The sequence below is a fragment of the Larus michahellis genome, chromosome 5 (genome assembly GCF_964199755.1).
Source record: "Larus michahellis chromosome 5, bLarMic1.1, whole genome shotgun sequence".
Lineage (NCBI taxonomy): Eukaryota > Metazoa > Chordata > Aves > Charadriiformes > Laridae > Larus > Larus michahellis.
This window is the reverse complement of record NC_133900.1, coordinates 62,951,177-62,973,710: the sequence shown is the minus strand read 5'-3', so window position 1 is coordinate 62,973,710 and position 22,534 is coordinate 62,951,177. Positions and strand designations below refer to the sequence as shown.

The following is a 22,534-nucleotide window of genomic DNA, read 5'->3' as shown; positions in this document are numbered from 1 at the left end:
TCCTCCTCCAGCCCTCCCGCGGCCCCGGCGGGGGTAAGCACCAGCTCGGCACCGCTTGTTACACGCCAGCGCTTAACCCCCTTCCTAAAAAAACAAACTAAAAACACCCTATGGGCCTGGATCCTACACATTCTCAGGTAAAGTTCACCCCACTTTGTGAAAGTTAAGTCTGTTTGACGTTTGAAGTGATTCTGGGAATGCCGTCCCTGCTGGGAGCCTGCAGCCTCACAGCCGTAAAGGGGGGAGCAGCAGGATGGCAGACTTCATGGGAGATGGTGGTAGACTCCGCCGAAAAAAACCACCAGGCAGTTCCTTGCATTCGTTAGTTTTTGTGAAATAGTTAACAAGATACACTCTTGTTGGCACTCCTTTAAGACTCACTACATAAACTGGTGCTGAAGCCATGCTAATCCCACTAAGTGCAACAGCCTGTAAAATGTGATTGTGCAGTTTTAGTTTTTCTGAGGAAAAAATGTTAGAATAGCATTTTTATAAACAACGTTGCAGAGTTACCTTTCATCCCACCTACAATTCACCCAAAACCAAGGCACAGTTATGATCTCCATCTATTGTTAATTCCCTATCAATCAAAATAACACACCCAAATAAGAGATTTATTGTTTGCAATAATTATGCTTACTTTACATATAAAATAGGAGTTCAGATATTTTCCATCATCATGTCTTGGTACAAAATATCTCAATAGTTCAAACAATATTTTTTTTATTTTAAACTGCTTAATATGGGACGACAAATCTCAAAGGTGAGATATTCTTACCCACATAATGATTTATAAAATGCAGTGGTAGTTCATTGCCACAGTGAAAATGTGCTTGGAGCATTCATTTATGAATAATACTTTTTAAGATTTTTTTTCTTAAGGCAGAGTGGATGATTTTAGAGGAAGTATTTTATTTGGTACTGTGACTGTCTTGACTTAATCGAGCCGCAAACTCTACTAGCGTTCTCGTAGGCCGGCCTGCCATGCCTTTTCGAAGATAGGGCACCTCATCTTTATTCGACATCACACCAGCTATATCTAAGTGAGCCCAGTGAGAGGCAGTGACAAATTCCTTCAGGAATGCAGCAGCTGTGCATGCTCCTCCAGCTCTGTGGGAAGCAGAAAAATTGTATTGTTTCTAAAGCAACACCAACAGCACAAATATTAAACGAATACACTGAATGAAAGGGGCACATAGAGGATATTGTTACATCTTACCTGCTGTACTTTCCAATGTTACTCAGATCTGCAAGTGGACAGTCTGTTACTTGTTTTGTGTAATGTTCAAAAAGAGGCATTCTCCAAACTCTGTCTCCTGTCAAAATGCTAGCCTGAAAAAGAAAGTGATAGTTTGGGTGTCTTTTTAAACTGCATTTATAAGCCCCAGTATCGTGCATGCTTATTTTTGTTTAGTTTTGATTAGTCTAAAAATCTTCATCCCAATAAAATATTAGGTATTTGGAAATAACACTGCAAAACAAAACAGTGAATCCTACTTTTTAGGTACTTTAGTGTTAATCAAGAGGCAAAAGTCTGAACAGACTGCTTTTTCCCCTCCCCCCAATCTTTTTTTTCCCCTGGCAACACAAATCCTTCCCTTCAGACTTCCTTTAACCATCACACTTCAGCCACTCACAAGGCCTCTCTGAATTTTTACCTGTGTTGTTAATCACGATCGATTATATTTTTAACGTGAACTAATTACTGTCAGTCCAGAGCTTATGCATATACAGTGTTATCAGAACATGCAGATCCTTGAGAGTATGTGCATGCTGTCTGCTGAATGATACTAAACCTCACTAAAGAGCTAGTACTTAAGTCAAAATTAATTATTTTCAATTAAATACAGTACTCACAATTCCTATGAGATTTCAAAATGTAATAATATAACTTTTAGATTTGCATAAAGACTTTCATTACTGCACTAACTTTTCAATAGTAACAGCTATTACTGAATTATTATTATGATTTAATAATAACGCAGATGGCCTACCTCATAAAGGTGACTCCAAAGCCAAGATGAGTTTGTGAACACTCCAGTCGCAGCAGACCCCAGTGCAACATCCATGGCACCTACAGAAACACACCTTCGAGGTTACACAATGAAGGCAAAAGTAAACACAAAACTTTCCATTTTTATTTCCCATTATCAGTAATTTCTACAAAGTCTGCAAAACCTAAAGATTTTAGTACACTTGCATTTTTAAAAGTTTAAACATTAAACCAGTTACATAGTCTACAATAGGACAATAATGTATTCAGCAATAGCAGTGTCTTCTGAAAAAAAAAAAAACCTCTAAATTTTACTGTTTCCATATAGAAAATAAGTGAGTGGACTTTTTCCAATTTATGGACCTCTACAATTTTCAAGCTGATACTTTCCCTTTTGTGAATTTCACTTGCATAGATTTTTGCACAGCATACATGAATTTACTTTAAATGGAAGTAATCCTTATCAAAATACTAAACCATGCCTAAACCAGGGGGATTACATACGTATTTATTTATTTGATACCACAGAACTGCCTCTCTAATGCCAACACTCAATCTTCAGTGAGATTTAAAAAAGGAAGGAAAATAGTAGTTGAACAAAATGACATGTCAAAGAAACTTCTATGGGAGCTCTTCTTCCTGCTTGGTGCCCAAGGATGCGAAACACAGAATAATTTATAGTGGGAGTAAACTCCTCCTTTTATCATGCACTTTATATGAGAATACTTTTATGCAAGGCAACAATCTTAAAATAGTCTTCTCTTCTGTCTACTGAATTTTTCCACAGCATTTGAACTGGTAAACCCGATGGAACATAGTTTAAAGCGTTAGTACAGAATATATAGAAAGATAATTATTTTGCTTAGCATATTCATAAGCAACACAGTGGACTCTTGTCTGAACTACTCTCCCATGTTTGCTCTCATTTCAACTACAGTCACTTCACCCATGACAGCTTGTTACTGCAGTTCATGAGATGCATACACAATGCTGGTTTTAAATTTAAAATTATAACTTTATTCATATACATCTGTAGAGATGAAACAATTGAAGCACATTCTATTATGCCTGAAAGTATGCGAACTGCATATAAAAGATACTTCGGTCAAACAAATTCTTGTGAAGATGGTAATGACTCTCCTATTCCGTTGTCTAGAATCACAGAGACCTGAGCTAACTCACATTATGGAAGAACTGGTGCTGGCTTGGTCAGAGCTCAGGCACTCATGAAGCCATTCACAAAGAAGCTATTTTGGCTCCAGCGTGGCCAGTGCCACATGGACCTGGCAGGATTTTTCCACAACCACACCAGTATCTCTGCATCACACAGCCCTGGGAGCTGGGAGGGCTTAGCTCTGAAATGGAAGCACTGGAAAACGTTGTGCACAAATATCCAAATCTGTTTAGGTTTTCCCGCTTTTATTAGTTCCAGCTTGTCTGGGCCAGCTCAACTTCGTCTACATTGCTGAGAGTGTACCCTGCATGAAAATACCCTCCCCAGTCCTAGAGACACGGTGCAGCTGTACAAGTTGTTAGAGCACAAATTGTGCTAGCTGTTGTCCTACAACATGTAAAACCATCTCAGTTACTTCTGAATTCAGGTTGGCTTCATATACCTAGTGCAACTAATCCACAGCCCAATTAACGACAGTAACAAGGAACTGACTTGCAAAACGAGCAGGGAGATTGCTTACCTGTTAATGTTGCAGCATTCACAATAGCCCTTGCATTAAAGTTGTGGGCATAACAGAGAGCATCGGCTAACAGCAGTCTTCCTTCTGCATCCGTGTTATCTACCTTCAGGTGCAAAATTAGAACAAACAGATTAACTACTGAAAACATCCCTTTCACTGATTTACTTCTTACATTTATCCTAAATTAGGAAGAAATTCTTTACTGTGAGGGTGGTGAGACACTGGAACAGGTTGCCCAGAGAAGTTGTGGATGCCTCATCCCTGGAAGTGTTCAAGGCCAGGCTGGATGGGCTTTGTGCAACCTGGTCTAGTGAAAGGTGTCCCAGCCCATGGCGGGGGGGTTGGAACTAGATGACCTTTAAGGTCCCTTCCAACCTAAACCATTCTATGATTCTAAGAAATACCTGTCAGTTTGTGAATGCACTGTCACAGGCTCTAAGAACTTTAGGTAATCAAAATATATACAAAATAAACTAAAAAAAAAAAAGATAAAAGGTAGTATTGATATAGTTATGTTTTTAAAATAAAAGCATATCTGTAGCTGAGGTCAAGTCATCTTTCATCACTGCAGCCTCCTCTGCTTGCTGGGCCTCTGTGCTGCTGGCTTCTCAGAAGGGCCTGGAGGTGCAGAAGTGCCCCAGTGGAGTGCAGGGGGCTGGTTACCATTCCCAGCAAAGCACCAGGAATCCCAGGGGCTGCTTCTGAGCAGCACAGAGATCTGGCCATGGAAACTGCAAAGAAGGAGAGGGTACTACAAAGAAGCACAGATGGATGCCTGGAAACACAGTTCCTTGTTACACTGCTTTCCCTTTGATCTTGAAACTTTTTCCCTCTAAAAAAAGATGATCAATAGTTCCTTTGCTCCTTTCCCCTTTCAGGGAAAATTCACGATGAATTCTGCAAGATTAATTGCATGATATGCTCTGAGCTACTAGCACTTTCGTTCAAATTCTTTCTTGGTGTGGGAATACGTGCTCAGTCTTTTCCCCTCAAAACAGAGGGTGACTGAACTCAGAGTGTTTTGGGAGAAGAACCTCAAGGAACTGGAAGGTTCAGCAAGTCAAAGGTGGCAGATCCACAGAAATCCAAAGCAAAATACTGATTAAGCCATCTACTTCTGCAGGAAATCATTGGTCTACAACACAATGACTTTCAATACCATTTAATGTATTCGATGAATATGTAACAGTTTGGATTAAATATGAAATACGTATTTTGGGCAAGCTCCTTTGAACCAACAGCCCCTATGACTCAGAGTTCTGATTGTACAGAGCAGCTTGGCAGGGTAAAGACCTTGGTTATGTCAGGAGGAAACTAATACTCTTATGTTTTACTCCAGACAGCAAGGAAGTGTCCTGAAGGGTCTGCTGAATTAGTATATTGTTCATCCTGAGAACCTATATTTATGAGCATTGTAACAACCTCTTGTGCTAAAACAAGATTTTCTAGCATGTTCAGTAAATGACCATGACTTTTCAGCTTTTCATAGCAACTTATAAAACATGTCTAATCTCTTCAATCTATATTTATATGTGAAAGAATCCTATGATAGCAATTTCTAATTAATAACATGCTGCTTATATTTTTTAAAACACTTTTTGCACTTTTATCTTTTTAAAGGGTCTTTTCAAACACGTACTCTGACTGCAGTCATTTAACTTCAATTGATTAAACCAATTCACTGAAAATATTCAAAATTCAAGTTTCATATGCATACCTGTATTGTTTTTCCATTCTTGGCTCTAACTACATCCCCAGGCTTGTTTGCCTTACCACTAGGCATATTTTCACAGAGGGGTGCCAAACCTCAGAAAGAAAAAGAAAAGTGCATTACTAGGTTTTTTTCCTCAGAAAAGATGTAGGAAAAAAAAAAACCACTTAGAAAAACCCAAGCACCTCCTTAAGTACTACTCTCATCTTGAATTTGTGTTCAAAATCTGAATTTTCCTGGCTACTGAAAGACACACGGTCCAGTTTTCAATCAGGGAGATTCCTCTGCATGTTGCACCACCACATTCTCTCACCTACACCATTTTACCAGTAGAATTTACTTCTACTTTACGCCCAGACAAATGAGATCAGAGGAGCAACAAATGTCTTATGTCTTCCATATATGAATAAGTCACACGAAAAGGGGTTTCTTTCTGAAATTAAAAACTTCTTGAATTAACGCTCTGAGCCGTTCAAGTTCTGTGCACTGTAAATAAACATTGTTTAATGCCGAGGGGTCCAAGGACTCGCCGTAGAACTTCAACCACAAGACAAGCAAATAGAGGTGAGCAAAAGAGAGGGTCAGCGTCAGAACTCCAACTATGAATGGGATAATGGGATGAACGGCACTCCACCATTCCTAGGAAAAACCTGCTCCTGGCACAAGGAATAAGCGAATTGTGGGCCACCTCTTTTCAGTGGAATTATGTACACAGATTTTTGCTCCACTGATTTAGCCTTTCCCATTGCATACTTGGTGAGGAATGTCGTGAGGATGTGTTTCGCTGCCCTCTACTGGTTGAAGCATAAAAGTGACTAAAATATTAAGTTTCCTGAAAGTCAAGGTTCTGAAACATCAAACTTATCTTAGAATGGATTACATGTCATCAGCAACTCATTTTGCCACGGGTCCTGAATCAGCTCATTTAATTTTAGCTGTGCAACATTTTTTCAGAAGAATATAAGCATTTCTCATACTTAAAAATAGTGTCAGTACACTGGGGTTTTTTTTTTGTTTATTTTAGATTTCTGCTGAGATATTCACCTAAGGAAACAAAAGCTGATCCCTCTTCCCGTTCCGCTGTGGCAAACACTCATGGAGTGTAGCTTAGATAACTCCTTTCCATTTTTAATTGCTTCTACAGATATTCACATTCCTGAAGGATCATAACTTCTGAAAAAACCGTCGAAAATCAGTTTATTGACAACCATTTCTCACCTAAGATCTAAAAATCACATGTTCAAAAATTTTAATTCAGTGTTGAAATGTTTTATTCAAGCAAAGCAAATAGTTTTTGATAAGCAAGTAAAAATGGGAGAGAAGCTGAGACAAATAAGTCTGCAAGAGTCCATGGCATTTCTCTAAGACGGTTACCAGTGCTGACACTAGAAAATGACTTTGGCAAAAAGAAATCTTGTAAAATTGAGATTTTTGGATTCTTACACAAACATACTTACCAATTATGTTAAGAGGTAGATTTAAAGCTGCTGCTGTCACAATGGTTGAACAGATAGTTGCTGCCCCTCCCATATCTGCTCTCATCGCATCCATACCCGATGATGGCTTCAGTGAAATGCCACCACTGGAACAAAGAGCACAAATATCATCCAACATGTAGGAGTTCGAAGTTGCATACATTGATAATATTCTATCCGTCAGTATGTTTTAACACCAAGTATCAGTAAATGTGTTTTCAAATATTCCTGCAACACCATAACAGGCATACTGAATGCAAGGTATTTGGGTTTTCATTTCAGATAAAAGATATCTCTGAATTATTTCCTCATAATTAGGATGCATAAAAGCCCAGGTAATCTGCAGCAGACTAACTCAATGGTCTTCATAATAGCAAAAGAGCACAAAACAAGAACAAAATAGTACACTTGGTAAAATCAGCACATGGAAGGGGAGCAAACGGATAAATTATTCTGTAGTTGTGTGATATGAAAAGCAGTTACAAGGAACTGCTGCAAAGAATGAACTATTTTCTCTTTCTTAAGCATGATCTAGATGTCCAGTGACGGACTGCAATCCAAAACATGTAAATTCTTCAGAGTTTTGCTCAGGCCAAAAAAAAAAAAAAACGAAGTTCTTTGGTTTTTTTTCTCTCCTGAATTTCCATTTTTGCCTGACAAGACAAGGGCATATCAATTCCTACTTTGTCCAACCACTCAAGCTTGTCTTCTCCCCAGAAAACGCAGCACAGTACTACATAGGGCAAGTTCACTGGAATGGCATTGAAAGATATGCTGAGCAAAGAAAAAGCATCTCCCCGTTGAACGTGAATAGGAGGAAGGCATTTTCCCCCCTTTAGTCATTAAAAGATTAGCATACGTACCTGTCAAATGTAACTCCTTTTCCTACAAAAACCAATGGGGGGTCATTTGTATTAGCACCACCCAAATAGTGAATCTCCAGAAAGACAGGAGGTTCAGCTGAACCCTTAGCTACACTCAGGAATGCTCCCATCTGTTGTGTTGTTATCCAAGACTCCGGTCTGGAATAGAAATATATATTTTATTTTTTTTGGTAATTGGACACTTTGACTAAGGTAATTCGTTTTGTTTGTTTGTTTAGAAATCCCAATTCTTGAAGGTTTGTACATGAACTGTGAAATCCATCTTAGTTATTTTGGAAACCGTCATTTAAATCCAACCATTATCACTTTTTTTTTTTGTGAAACAGAAAAATAGGGCCTCAGAGCTGCTGCGTAAGAAACATGAAACTTTCACTTGCCCAGTAGGCTGCAGTCTCTGAAGGCACATAGAATAACAATATTGCAGCAGGTTACAGTTTAGCTTTCTGCTATCAAGATGGTTAACTATAAGCAAAAGTTGATTTCCCTCAATCCTTTGCTTTTCAACAAAACAGCCTCCAACACTTGCACAACCAGTTAGCCCATTTCCACTGAAGAGCAGTGACTAGAAACGCCGAGGCTAGAAGCATTAACTGTGCAAATTCAACTGCAAGGGCTTTTATGACTCCATCTCAACATTTTTAAAAGTTAAAAAAAGCCCCAACAATAACAGCAGTAAATGGAGGATGTTTAATTACCACATTGAAAAAAAAAAAAAAAAGCAAAGGTATGTATAAAATCCACTTGTGAAAAAAACCCAAAATGTATTAGAAAAAAGGTTATCCAGTATTTGCCCTCTATTCACTGAGTCGTCATCAAGCTTCCTCTTTCACAGCACATGTGTCAATTAAGCAGTAATTGCCTGCACGACTCACTGACAGTTAATCATTTTACTGTGTCACAGTATCTTGCTTACTCTGCAAACTAGAAGCTCACCTTCTAACCCTGAGAGTAGCTTGCAGCCTGAGCGCCCCTCGTACCTTTGTGCCAAACACTTCCCCTGCTTTTGTCATCTGAAGTGGCAGAGTAAAAATGAGAGCACACTGCAGATTTGAATAGCCCACAAGGTATCTTACCCTATAGAGGAATTATTTCAGTGGAATTTACCTTATATGGACCTTCACATTGCTGAAACTTCTGAGCTTCTGTTCAATATGTTCAGCAAATTTGATTGGAGTGATATAATTAGCTGGAGCCTCCATAAGATACCGAGCGAGGTTCTGACCTTCAGCGTAGATAACACCTTTTTGCCAGGCTTCACTTTCAGCACTAAACAACACCGTACAATAATCAGGATCATAAATATTTGCAAAAGTAAGATTATGTTGGCATCTATCTGTCCTCTCCTGTTTGAAAATGTGGTATCATTAATTGGGGCAATTAAGAATGTCATAGTAATCTTACTACGAGGAATTTAGTATGAAATCCAAGGTGCATCTAGTCTAGTAGCTCATCCCTGGTTCTAGTCAGTGCCAAATGCTTCACAGAAAGCTGGAAGATCCTGGAGCAGACAGATGTAAAATTATCTGTCTAATACATTACATCTTGTCCTAATCCTTACTAGTCAGAGACTGGCTTAAATCCTTAAGCACAAGGTTTAATACCCCTTCCAAAATTTGTAATTGCATTAATTATAATAGTGTACTCAGGAATTTCACTAATGAATGACAGAGCAAACATTCAAAGAGCTGCCTGCATAGGGAATGGAGATGTCTCTCTGGTTACTTTGCAACACTACCAGTACAAAACCTTTAATTTTACTGAAAGTCTTATTTACTCTAAAAGATATCACAAAGCAGGGCATTAAGTTGGATTTTGCCTCTCAAAAAAGCAGCACAGTGAAGAAGGAACCCAGGAGGAATATAGCTACATTGCCTGGATACGAAGGGATGCAATTATGAAGACAAATCTCAGCTGACACTGAAACTGGTAAGAAGTGGGAAAGGCAACAAAAGGACTTCAATGTGTACATCATCAGCAAAAAGAAGGTCAGGAATAATGCTGTCCCCTGGCTAAATCCGGCAGGCAATCTAGTGAACACTGAGAAGACTGACATTAATGCCTGCTTTGCATCAGTCTTAATAATTATTAAGGTCTGCTTCCAGATTCCCCAGTTCTTTGTTCTTAGTAACAGAGTCTGGGGAAGAAAGGTACTACCCATGGAAAAGGAAGATAGACCTGCTTAAGAAAGCAGGACAGACACAAATCCTTGGTAGCAGGCAGGATATATATCTGAGAGTGCCGAGGGAGCTGGCTGGCAGCATCGCAAGCCTGGTCTCTCAGTTTGAAAGGTCACAGTAACGCAATGTGGTCCCTGATGATTGGAAAAGGACAAACCCCCATCTTTAAGACTGGCAAGGAGGATATAGGGAACTACAAGCCAGTTATCCTAGACTAAATCTCCTAGGAGTTTATGGAGAAAGTAATCTTGGAAGCCATTTCCAGGTACATGAAGGACAAGATGGTCACTGGGAACAGTCACTATAGATTTTTTTTGGGGGGCAAATCACGCCTGACCAACTTGACTGACTTTTATGATGAGAGGGTTGGCACAGGAAATTCAAAGAAGTAGGAGGAGTTAAGAGGGATATTGCTGCTAGACCTATTCTTTCAGTTTTGTGTTTTTCTCATGCACAAGCATGCACACAGTTTTATAAATAAACAAACAAACAAACAGGCAAGCTTTCCTTTTGCCATCACCTTCCATGAAGCTGAGGAGTAACTGCGGGTTTCTTTTTTTGCTTGAGCTCGTTATATTCATGCAATCCGAGGACAGCACCTTCTGCAGCCGCTTGAGCGTCTCCACAGGGGTCTACTTCAACACAAGGGATCTCCAGATCCTGGAGCTGTCTACAGCCAACTGAAAAACACAGCACAGAACTAGTAGGCCGAGCGTTGCACAGAACAGCAAAACTGGTTTCTGAAGTGACCAATATGACATTTCAACGAAAAAATAATTTTAACTCAAGATATCTAAGTTTATAAGTGAATCAATTAAAAAGATCATGCGGTAGAATAATTAAAAATGCTAATGGCCATATACTGACAAATTTTCACTAAAATATCCCTTGATGAATTGTAATGATTAAGATATTTCAAAAGAATAAAAAGGAAAGTCCACAGTTATTCTGATTCCTTTAAGCTCACACTATATCAAGAAAAGCTTTACCATTCTGGAGTGCTATGGATTATGACTATCTACAGGTATCAGAAATTTGCTGTAATTTAGTTTTTTGCTAATATATGACTGCTCTCATCTTCCAAATGAGTTTATACACACTTTTATAAACAAACAAAAATTCCATAAACTCTATTTTATACCTAAATAATTTAGCAGTGTTTTGGCAGCTGGTGAGACAACGCAGGCTAGCACATACAGCTGTCATATATGTGTGACTGACCTCTAGTCTCAGATTATAAACTCTGTTTATAATCTGTGAGAACTCTTTATTCTTGTTTTATACACACTTAGATGCAGCAGTCATCCTTGATTAAGATAGAGAGGCCTCCTCTGCCTACGACAGATAACATACTGAATCATACTACTGATGTTGTGAAAGATACCAGTTTATAACACAAATATCTCAGTAACAAACTAAGTGGCAAAAATAAATATATGTGCATACTTAAGTACAGCATGAGCATAAAGTGAATCGGTGATGCTCTCAGGCTTCAAAGTAGTAGTAATTAAACAAGTGCCTTTTTAATATCACACTGTTTAGGAAAGTTATTTGATATAAATAATTGCAGTTACCTGTCTTCAGATTGATTTACATGCCCTGTAACTCCTTCCTCACTAAGCAAAAGCTTACATGAATATCACTGACAAGCAAACGCATTTACCAAACCATGCAGTAGCTTCTGCATGTCAAAACAAAATCATGTATAGACTCACTCTTCAAAAGTGGAACATGCTGCACCATTGCAAGAGTTTTATAGACAAAAGGCTTAAGAAAATTTCAAAACAGTTAACCTGCAACAGCTGCACGAATGTTTTCTTTGCCTTCATTCCAGTTTTCTTGGTCATTTACTCCAGCATTCTTCTTACCCAAGCCAACTACAACCACACTCGGAAAGTCCTAGATGAAGCCAACACACAAATGGATTAACTCTCCTCATTGTTACAGTCGCTGCAGAGAGTTATTAAAAAGACTTTACTTTATAAATCTAATCAAGCACAGCATAAAATGCATTCAGTACTTTCTCTACACACATTTCTATGTTGCACTCCCAATCATTTGCCACAGGCATGCAACTAGTTGTTCTGTTTTCCAGTTAATAGTTAATTATGTGTATCACAGCAGATAGCGCTTTATGCTCAACACCTACAAAACTTGATACTTCTGAGGGCAAGTCCTTTGAAGGCAGATCCAGCTTTCCAGCTGCAACAAAGGCCAGCACTAAGCTGGAGAAGTGTAACCTTTTTTGGCACAGTTCACGGAAATAAAATCACTTCAAAGGCTGAGCCCGAGCTGAGCTGTCACGATTTGCCAGGTACCAAATCAAAGCTGTACAGAGGTACTCAGCTCCAGAACTCAGGAAAGCAATGTAGCACGGCAGACTAAACACTTGCCTTATAAGCTGCAAGTGGAAGGCAAAAAAGAAGAAATAACAAAGATGAAAGGAGCATTTTAAGAATGAAGTCAGATTTGTATAAAACTCAAAGTTATATATGTGAGCAGACTTTCTATTGCTCTGAAGAAAAATGAAGTTAATCGTGGTCTTTCCCTTCCACCACAAATAGCTGCTCTGTCAGATTCTAACAGTCAGCTTTCAAACTGATACACTGCAGTAAAGTCTTTAGTCCACAAGACGCTGAAACTAGCATTAGCTTTCCAGAAGATCAGTGATTCAAGGTGATCTCATGGAAAATAGGACACAGGGTAATAGCTTCAAACTGAAAGAGGGGAGATTTAGATTAGATACTAGGAAGAAATTCTTTACTGTGAGGGTGGTGAGACACTGGAACAGGTTACTCAGAGAAGCTGTGGATGCCCCATCCCTGGAAGCGTTCAAGGCCAGGCTGGATGGGGCTTTGAGCAACCTGGTCTAGTGAAAGGTGTCCCAGCCCATGGCAGGGGGGTTGGATTAGATGATCTTTAAGGTCTCTTCCCACCCAAACCATCCTGTGATTCTGGGATCTAAAAAGTATTTTTTTGTTATCATTATTTTACACACTTAGAAGAGTGCGTAAGGCCAAATTCTACTGCCTTCTCTTGCAGAGATTTGCTCCTCATTTCAGAGGGCATCCTGTATTCAGAATGGGATAATGGGACCTTCGGCAGATTCAACGTCCATGAAATTTCTGAGAGCCTTTCTACTGAGTGCGGCATCACCTGTCTGGAGTCTCCGCACAGGAATTTATACGTGGTAAGCAATACTTGCTACAAATTGTTTTGTTTTAAATCATTTAAATGGCCCTAAGGTAAAATCCAGTTACTTATACAGTGACACCTAGTGTCACATTACACGCTTCCCTAGCCTCTAACTACTACTCCAAAAAGGCACAGTTGTGCTGTATTTTCCAGCTCCATGTAAGTGTATTACCTGTATTAGGGCTTATATATATATCGAGAGAAGTTGTATATATATGCCATTGCATAATGGCACCTAAAGCCTAACTTTAAGCAGATGAATCCCCATCTCATACCCTTGTGATATATCATGTCTGTGCAAACAAAGTCCTGTTTGAAGAACAGCCCCACATCTTGTTTTCAGAGGTTTCAAACACACGACTTTAAAACCTCTGATTAAAGCCTATGATGGGACTACCTTGTGTTAGAACTGTCACATCTGGAAGGTCTTTGTACATATCGGTACACACTCACACACTCACTCCTCCTGAACACAGAAGGCAACAGTAGAAGCCTGATCCAAAAACTGTTGTGCTTCAGCTCATTCAGTAAGCAGTTGTTCAGAGAGCACCACCTTTGAAGCAGACTTGTTTACATCTTCCCAGTTCGCAGCGGAGGGAGTACAGGATTGTGCAAAAGGCCGCGCAAACATAGGGAGAGCACAACAGTGTGTTTCAGTAAGAACCACATCTTTTGTTGAGAGGGATGGGGGAGTGGTGGGGAGGAAAGAGCAATGCATTTATACAAGCACAGCAGTGAACTCAGCTTAAAATAAGATGTAAAGGCAGACCTCACGCATTAATCAATACGCACACAGAACGCCAAAGTTCATACCTGATGCAAACCATGGAACATGCGTGTTTTGCCTTTCTTCAAGGGTGGCCCACATCTAAGACACAAAAAGATTCTTTCAATAAGGAAGTCTTTACTGGTGATAAATCTTATGGTACTAGGTTCACTCTACAACCACACAGTGCTCCGCGACACTGTACTGGGACGCCTGGCTCAGCGCTGACTCACAGAGCACAGCCCCCAGGAACGTTCTGCATCTGTTTCCCCAGTGCTTGGTTTTCCCACAGGAGTTCCCCTCCAAACTGGTTGGCCTGGTAGAAGCAAACACCAGCCTGAAAAGCGGTATAGAGACAAACACTAATAATGATAAAAAAGGATAATTCTTATTGGCGTTTGTAGGTATTTTAATCTATTTCACAAGTTTATCACACACTTACACAGAGAGAAGTTCCCTCAGCTTTCCAGACACAAGTCTATCAAAAGCATCTCCTGCACTTGTGAACTGGGCAGCACCTTCATCCTTTTCACTTGAGTAGATTCCCAGAACAAGACCCTAAAAAAGGATGTGCATTCATGTAAACAACATGAAATTGAGAGGCCCACCCGAAAGGCAGCAAGCACACTGTTCAAACCATAGCTACTAATATACATATTCATCACAGTTTATGTATTCACCCAACGTGATGCAGAGAGTGGCACTTTGGTAAACCAGGATAAACAACTACAACTACTTTTACACGTAAAACAGAAATGAGAAACAGTATAACTAGAGTTATCATCATTTTGCCTAACACGTAGACAAAAACTCTTTCCATCTGTAATTTTCCCCCCATCCTGTCCCCCAAAGACAGCTCTCCAGCCCGGCACATCCCAGAAGGAGCGCAGGGAGCCGCAGGTTTGGGAGCTGCTGGCCCTGGGGCGCACACGGCCCCCCCGGAGCTGGAGGCCCGGCACGCTCGGCCATGAGTTGCCGAGCAGGCAGGAGGGGCCGAGGGACAGCCGAGGGACAGCCGAGGGACAGCCGAGGGACAGCCGAGGGACAGCCGAGGGCCCCTCCCGCCTCGGTCCACCCCAAGCAAGAGGGACCGCCCCCTCCTCACCTTCCCGCCCGCCCCGCGGCTGTAGCCCCGCGGCGAGGGCACCTGGACCGAACAGCCGCAGGCCCGGGGCAGATCCCGGCTGAAGCGGCGCGCAACCGCCCTCCAGGGTAGCAGCATGGCGAGCGGGCAGGCGGCGAGACGGCGCAGGCGACCCGCCCCCTCAGCCGGCGCCGTGATGGCCTCATCCGCCGGCGCCGGCGGGGCGGGGCCCGGGGCGGGACGCGGGAGCCGTTCACAGCCGGTGCGCGATGGGCCAGGAGGTGGTGTTTGGCTGGTGACTCGTGTGCGGGGGTTTGCACCGCAGGGATGGGGGCGAGTCGGTTTCACCGTGGATTTTTGCCCTCTTGTGGTATGCTCCCGGTAAGTATCCGCGCTGATGCCGAGGATGAGATAACTTCTCTTGTGGGCTTGCAGAGACGCTAAAAACCCAGTCCTCTTATGCATACAGTGTATCGGATTTGCACAGCGAAGATTAAAATGTAAATGGTTTATGAAAGAATAATCAAAGCTTTATTGCAAATGCAAAGACAAAACAAATTTATATTATTTTCCATATAGGATGGTGGTATAATATCACCATGACTACTGAGGAAGAGTTGATTAGGTTGTAAGAGAAAGCAATAAAAATCCCAGAGTGACATTAAAAACAATAAAAAATAAAATAAAACATAGTAAGTGAAAATAAAAGACCAATGAGAATGACTAGGGTTATATTTTATCAGAACTCACACCAAAATACTGGGTCATCAGTGTAATGTCAGAAGTAGATTTATGCTTCTCTAGCAAAAGCACTGTATAGAAAAGAACTGTTTGGAGTTTACTGACTTTTATTGTATCGTCAGTATGAAGAGCCAGAGTTTCAGTTGCACAGAACATGCACTGGATTTTAATGTCAAGTGAGCCATATTTTTTTTTGTTTCTTTCTTTTTTGTTTTCCCCAGAAATGTGAAACATGGATTGTAAGTAATTCACTTTTATATGTGAGAATCTGAAACCTTACAACACTACGTGTAACAATTAGTTTGCTTTTCCATACATCTATAACTGAATTTGCACTGTTACATTAGCAGAACATGACGAAGAAGGGTAGCTGGGCCTATTTTATGTTTATGGCCTATATGCCAACAGTATATTGCAGCTCCCACCTAACCGCTTTTTCCATTAAGTGGTTCTGAGAGAAATAACACATCTTATTAAGCACAGCGGCACTCAGATACTGAGGGAAATTGCATCCATTTTGATTTATCTTGTAAAATTACATTTTTTAACATTAAATCGTAACATTATTTGAAGAATCAAAGTGGTAATTAGTTTTTAGCTTCATTTATTTTGGAGAGGCTCTTAGATATAATGAATAGTTTCTTCGTTCTTTGAGGAATGGCTCCATAGCTTCTCTATATCCTGCATGGAGCTTCTATATATTCTGCATGTACAAATTAAGTGGTCATTTTCAGGGTATATGAAGTTGCCTTTAATTTTATGGAAAGACAGGATTTGAACCCATAATCTCTTCAAAGTTCTGGACAGATATTGCTCATAAATGTTCTCATTTTGGATTTCAGATCTTCCAAAGTAAAAAGTACTGCCAAAAAGGTCTTCATTTCCACATGCTTAGCATGCATATGATCAGATACACTATATGAAGTATAACTAAAATTAAAACGTGTAAATGAAGTAGATCACACTTACATCAAGTTCCACATTTTCTGAAAGTATTTTATGATGTACAAGGGAAACCTGAAAAGGTCTAAGTGATAGGCTTACCTATTGTTAACCTTAAAGCGTGCTTTGTATTTGCACATCTTAACTGTATGTGATTGCATTTAACCTTTTTTTCCCCGAGACAAAATTTCCCAGGGCAATTATTCTATGCATTGTCCCATCGGTGTGTCTTAGCAGGGCTTAAACTGAGACAACCTGTGCAACTGAAAGGTTAGTTTAGCCTTATATCTGTTTTGTTCAGTTTAATTCATGCATGGTAATACATCTGTTCACTCTGAAGTGAACTGAAAATAATGTTTTCTCACAAGTCACAAAACGGTCGTTGGGTGATAATGTTATTTGGTCATTCAACTCATTCAACAATATCCCACAATAATACTGCATGCATCTGCTGTGAGAAATACTCTTTTGGACTGTTAGTGCAGAGTTTGCTTCACTGTTGAATAGATTCAAAACAAGAAATTAAAAAGCTGATCAGCCCGGCTATCCCCCTTTAACTTTATTTATACAATGTACTCGAGTGGTTCTTTCAGAGCTACTGTGACCTATCTAGGAATCCAGTCCAACAAATCTTTAATCTTGTCCTTACCTAAGTAGTCCCACAGCTCTTACCCAATAACTAGTTTTTGGGGGGCATTAAGCAGTTCCTTAGCAGTATGAAAAATGTGTTGTAATACACGCATATTAGTACTACTGAAAAGCATTTCTGAAGCAATAGTTCTATGTGGACAATCCTAAAATCTGCTTCCTTTTCACTTCCTAAAGAGAATTCCATTTAATAAAGGCTAAGTTACATGTTACAATATAATTCTTTCTGTACAACTACTTGTAAATTTTATGTTCATAGAACAATTACAAATGACAAATATTTCATTTTCCACTTGTGTAGTTATACTGCAGTTTAAGGTCTTCTATTCCAGAGCCACTCAGAATTTTCTGTGAGGTGAAGGTGGTGTAACCACAGAGGCCTCTGTGGACATTTTTCTGGACAGTACTGTGTTGTTACTGATGCTGTGAAATGCCGAATTAAGACTCAGTAGCCTTGGTGACTATTAACAGATATTCTTTATTGCAGCGCCGGGCGCACAGGGGATTGCTCCACCTAATGTGCGCCCCGACTGATTTAGATGCACAGTTTAAATACGTACTACGTATGTATATTCACTAGTTTTCCAAGAAATGATTACCTGTTCATTAACTCATTATTACAGGTTACTGCCCACTCCTGCATGTGCACTAGAGTCTCTCGATGGTCTTCAAAGACATCTGGTCATCGTTTACTTCCTCCGCTCCTCTTCATCGTTGTGACTTCTGGGTGAACTGCAGGCCTCTGCTCTACTTCTTTATTCTTGCTGATGCATCAAAAGTGTTAGTTTTGACTAGTCTCTGCATTCCTCAGTAACCCTGGGCCCCTTGTTTTGAGAGGTAAGCTTCTACTACAAGGTTATACTGACCTAAAGCATTCTTTCTTAAAAAACAGGAGATACGTTCTGACATTTAGTACTACAGCTGTTGCATCTGCTCTTTGTACAGCCTTAAGGCGCCCAGTCTCTTAAATTAAGCTCCTACTCTAATTTACAGTTCTAATATATTAAGCACCTACTTCAATTAGTTTAAAGCTTTAATATATTAAACCCTACTTCATTACCATCTCAGACACCTTCATAGACTGGGCTGGTTAGCTGCTCGGAGCCGTGGCCGAGGGTAGAGACTGAGGGAAAGCACCAGTAAAATTAGAAGAACAGTGAAGTAAGTTGGTGGTATAAATTAGGAATCACTTTTTCTTCCTTACTGAGTCTCCTTTATGCTAAAATTGTAACAGTGCTCTAGACTTATCGAAACTTTCCATCTGTCTCTTAAATTTTTATGGGACTTTTAAAGAAAAAATGTAGTGCTCCTAAAAAAACCAGTGGCTAATACTGTCTTGAAGAACACGGATTATTAGGGCCTATTGCAGAAGCACCCTCAAAAATTTCTGCTTCGCTCATAATCCTAAACTTGTAGGGCCAAAACAAGAGATGGTACAGGCTACAGTAACAGACACCGCTCATTGCATCTGTACATTGAGTCTGGCTAATAAAGTTTCCGCTGGAACTAAGCCACTGACTGCCAAATGTCTGCTGGTCTTGCTGCATGTGTGCTGAAAAGGACATCAATATTTTTCATTTCTTACCTCACACAGAGCTTGCACATACATTGCTGAAGCATTTAGTGAACACAGTGATTTGAGTCTGCTGTGTAAATTGAGAGTACTTTGAATAGTTTTACAACAGCATAACTGATTTCATAAGAATACCAAATGAAAGTAGAATTTACTCCATAAAACATCTGTTTTCATTGGTCTTTAGATGAAAACAAAGTAAAAAGAGCACGGAAAATAAGTATTTGGGCCAAAGATATGAAACTCATATGCTTAAGCCAAGTTATAAGTCCTTATTTAAATATCTAAATAAGTGGCCTAATCAGCAAACATGTTAAACATCAGCTCATTCTAGCAACTTTCTTTACCGAGTGTTCTGCAGACTTCAGTGATAATACTGAAAATACTTGACCCTTACAGTAATATTTTTGTGAAGAAGTCTTTTCAAATAAAAATTAAGGAATTTTTGTATTTCCTGACATGTTCTTAAAACACTTTGAATTCATTTTCTAAAAAAGTTACTATTCTTTTCAAAGAGCTTTTCACAAGAATAGAGTTACACAACCTAGTGGTCTGAAGAAGAGTAACTGACTGCAAAATAATTAATTTAGATGATAACTTCTTTCATTCATTCAAAGACATTCTTCAGTTATGTGTAGGTTTTATTGCTAATATGTTAGTATGTGTTCACTGTAGTAGTCAAATTCTAAAAATGACATGCTCAATGGCACATTGTTTTCTCGGAATTATTCATTACCCATGACCCAAGAACTGGTTGAATGCCTATCAAAATTATGATAGTTCCTAACACAGTAACTTTCCCATCCATTTCACCATTTTTATTCATTTTAATACTGTTCCATCATACATCACTTTTACTTGATTTCAGATAGACGTAAGTATCGAGAGGGTTCTGAAGACAATTAATCTGTCACATTATTATTTTCCAAGTTTTCTAAAAGCACTATTACTTATATTCTGTTTACTTTACTTCCAGAAGCTGCAATGAAACCTTCATCTTGCAGCTAATAATTTTTTCATAGCCTACTAACATCCCATAAACATTACTTTTCTCACTTTACTTTATGGGTTTGATAATTTCTGTTCCAAAAACATTTCACACATACTTAGCCTGTGTTTCCCCTTAACTTTAGCCTCCCAGATGAAGAAGTCTTCTTTTTCAATGCAGTGTAACATCATCAAACATATCTCATATGGCCCTCTCAATATTTTCCAGATAATTCTGTGAAGGTAATTGGCAAATGTCCATTCTGTCTGTTTTGAAGTAACCCTATATTATCAAAGATTTGTGATACACATATTTTCTTTCTAAACAAAAAAGACAGTTTAGGTGAAATTTTGTGTTTCCTTAGTTTTCTAAAATATCTCAAAATGCAAATTTTCTAAAAACTGTGAACAGCATATGTTCACTGCAGATACTGGTCAGTTTTGAGAATAATGATATTTGTAGCATTTGTTTTTCCCGCTTTCCTATACATGTCAATTGCTGGTAATGTAGACTGACCTTAAAAAATAACACAGATTTTCACAAGTGACCTCTTTACCCATGTTTATACCAAAATCGTCCATCCAAATCAAAAGCTGAAGAGCCAAGAAGCTGTTTCTATCAAGACAGTTCACTTGACCAAAGTAGTTTTGTGTAGATTTATTAATACATGATATCTTCTGCTGTAACATTTGCTTCTTCTGTTTTAGTCTTAATTTTAGGGAAATTGATCCCACTAATGGCTATTAGCAGCAAATTTACTGCATGTGTTGTGGCACTTGCCACACAAAGCCAAAAACAGTCCTCAAACCGTTCTTCTAAAATAACAAATTGAAAAATTTCCCGAAAATTGGCAATTCTTTCTGTAAGGTGATGAAGTTTCACAGCAGCCATAAAGCTGGTGACTGCAAGTACAACAAATCCACCTGCAACAAAATGAAAGAAGTATTCACCATTGTTATCACGACAGACAGTTTGGTTGTGCTTCAGAAAGGCTTATTGACTACAACAGTGAGCATTATACTGAGTAGGGGTAGATTTAGGCATGGCTTAAACACCTTTAAAATGCTTAGTTTTTATTGTAAGGCCAAACATCATTTCAGCATTTGTAATAAAGCGCTTTTATTGGTGATAAGGAGCCTGAAGACTGGCAATCACAGCTCCTGTAAAAAGTTGACTAAGCACAATAAACCGAGATGCCACCTGACAGTTCTGTTTTGATAGATGAGAATTTGCTGCTAACTTAATTTTATTCACAAGTATTTAAATCAGGAAGATATTGAGTAAGGCAAGAGAAGGCACTTTTACTTTTAACGTTTTATACAAATGCGACTAATGAAAAATACTGGTAAATAATTTTACCTGCAAGGAAGTTCCAAAGGCATACTCCTGCAGGACCTTTAATAGCCCGGTAAGGAACTTTTATGGCGTTAAGAATGCAGAATCCAAAACTGACCAGAGAAAAGAAAATGGCCACACAGAGGAACATTATAATCATCACGTGCAGGCCTGTATTCAGCTTTTTCACCATGTGTGGGAAAACTGTCAAGAAAAAAATCATCTATTCAGTGTGTATTTTTTCTTGACAACAGTAAACATCACACTGTGCTGGGTCTACAAACTTAAATTACACTTTTTAAGACTATATTTTACAGAGACGGTCAATTCGGGTAATTACACACATCTTATTTCATGATGCTTTATTTGTCACTGCATCAGACAAACCAGGGATGTTCTACTACAGGAACAATCCTTCACACAGGGTCTGTGAATGAGGATTCAGGCTTCAGTCCTGCTTTATTTATTTAGTTGTGTTAATATCTTTATCTCTGCTGCTGTATTGTCTGCTGCATTCTTTTCTGTCTCTTTTCCACCTCTGCTCTCCATCCTAACCTCTATTTTTTGAGTTTCTAATTCCTGTCCCATGCTCTTAATCTCATCCCTTTGAAGTCTGATAGTCCCAGTTTCCTTGTCCAGCCCCTTGCTGTCTAAAATAGTATCACTCCATGTTTATTTCCTCATGATGTTATTCTTTCTCTCTCTTCCTCTCTTTAATACTGGCTCTAGTGAGATCTACTCTGATTTCATACTTCCTAATCCCATAGGTTTCCGCTTTCAGATTCCATTCTTGGTTACTCATTAGTGAGATGCTCTTTCTGCTCTTCTGGGTATCTGGCAGTGTTTTAGTTACATCTGTAGGAAGCTTGTAAAGTATCGCAGTTGGGTGAGCTTTATGCGAAGTGCTTACATGTTTTCCTATAGGCATGAGCTCTTCCTCAGTAGCCTGTCACTGGCCTGTCTCTAAAGAATGGTAACTTTCTTAGATTTGTCTTCACAGAGGTACTTTGTTGGAGGGCCAGATTGGCCAGCAGCAGGGAAGTGTGGAGCACCTCAGTATTCAGTTTAAACTGCAGCCTTTTAGTAACAGAATCAGAGGAAATGTGAGTAGGGAATTGTAGGCGACATGCTGACTGACAGGAAAGAGAGAAGCTGATCAAGAAGAGCGCTAAAATACAAGCTGATCAAGAAGAGCCCTGAAAATCTTCAATGGAAAATATCGTTTTCACTACAGCACAGGATGTGTGAAAACTGGAAATGATCCAAAGTACAGATCAACATCTAAGTTCTTTTGAGACCTCAAGAAAATCTTGTAAGTTAAAAGGAAT

At 39.4% G+C, this 22,534-nt stretch overlaps 3 protein-coding genes across 5 annotated transcripts in view; 1 reads left to right on the top strand and 2 right to left on the bottom strand.

Moving 5' to 3' along the window:
- Nucleotides 1–583: 583 nt before the first annotated feature.
- On the bottom strand, nt 584–15,187 carry LAP3 (leucine aminopeptidase 3). 2 transcript variants are annotated; one of them, XM_074587643.1, is made up of 14 exons: nt 15,001–15,172; nt 14,338–14,453; nt 14,129–14,232; nt 13,943–13,997; nt 11,728–11,833; nt 10,455–10,614; nt 8,862–9,023; nt 7,737–7,895; nt 6,856–6,980; nt 5,405–5,493; nt 3,688–3,790; nt 1,995–2,074; nt 1,220–1,332; nt 584–1,110 (listed from the first exon to the last, which is right to left on the bottom strand). In XM_074587643.1, the coding sequence occupies exons 3-14, from the start codon at nt 14,155–14,157 to the stop codon at nt 912–914; spliced, it is 1,380 nt and encodes a 459-aa protein (XP_074443744.1). In that variant the 5' UTR covers nt 14,158–14,232; nt 14,338–14,453; nt 15,001–15,172; the 3' UTR covers nt 584–911. The 2 variants fall into 2 exon arrangements, with proteins under 2 accessions (XP_074443744.1, XP_074443743.1); XM_074587642.1 differs by lacking the exon at nt 14,129–14,232 and having other exon boundaries at nt 15,001–15,187.
- QDPR (quinoid dihydropteridine reductase) overlaps nt 15,030–22,534 on the top strand; it is a 19,253-nt gene continuing 11,748 nt past the window's right edge. Inside the window, exons 1-2 of one of the 2 annotated variants that reach the window (XM_074587675.1) lie at nt 15,030–15,360; nt 17,934–18,147. Coding sequence is in view for 1 of the 2 variants with exons in the window: in XM_074587674.1 (XP_074443775.1) it covers nt 22,464–22,518 (55 nt within the window). In the remaining variant the exon portion in view is untranslated. Of the gene's footprint in view, nt 15,361–17,933; nt 18,148–20,649; nt 22,519–22,534 lie in introns of those variants that run through there. The other variant, XM_074587674.1, reaches the window with a different exon arrangement.
- CLRN2 (clarin 2) overlaps nt 18,138–22,534 on the bottom strand; it is a 5,259-nt gene continuing 862 nt past the window's right edge. The window contains exons 2-3 of the mRNA XM_074587677.1: nt 21,231–21,410; nt 18,138–20,794 (exon numbers count right to left, since the gene is read on the bottom strand). Of these exons, the coding sequence (XP_074443778.1) occupies nt 20,532–20,794; nt 21,231–21,410 (443 nt within the window). The 3' untranslated portion in view covers nt 18,138–20,531. The remainder of the gene's footprint in view (nt 20,795–21,230; nt 21,411–22,534) is intronic.

Excerpts from the sequence above, each read along its gene's own strand:
- LAP3 (XM_074587642.1), bottom strand. The coding sequence starts at position 15,117 with ATGCTGCTACCCTGGAGGGCGGTTGCGCGCCGCTTCAGCCGGGATCTG. Across the intron at positions 11,834-13,942 it reads TGTTCCATGGTTTGCATCAG|GACTTTCCGAGTGTGGTTGT; the intron begins GTATGAACTTTG and ends GGCTTCATCTAG. Across the intron at positions 9,024-10,454 it reads ACTCCTCAGCTTCATGGAAG|TGCTGAAAGTGAAGCCTGGC; the intron begins GTGATGGCAAAA and ends GGTGTTGTTTAG.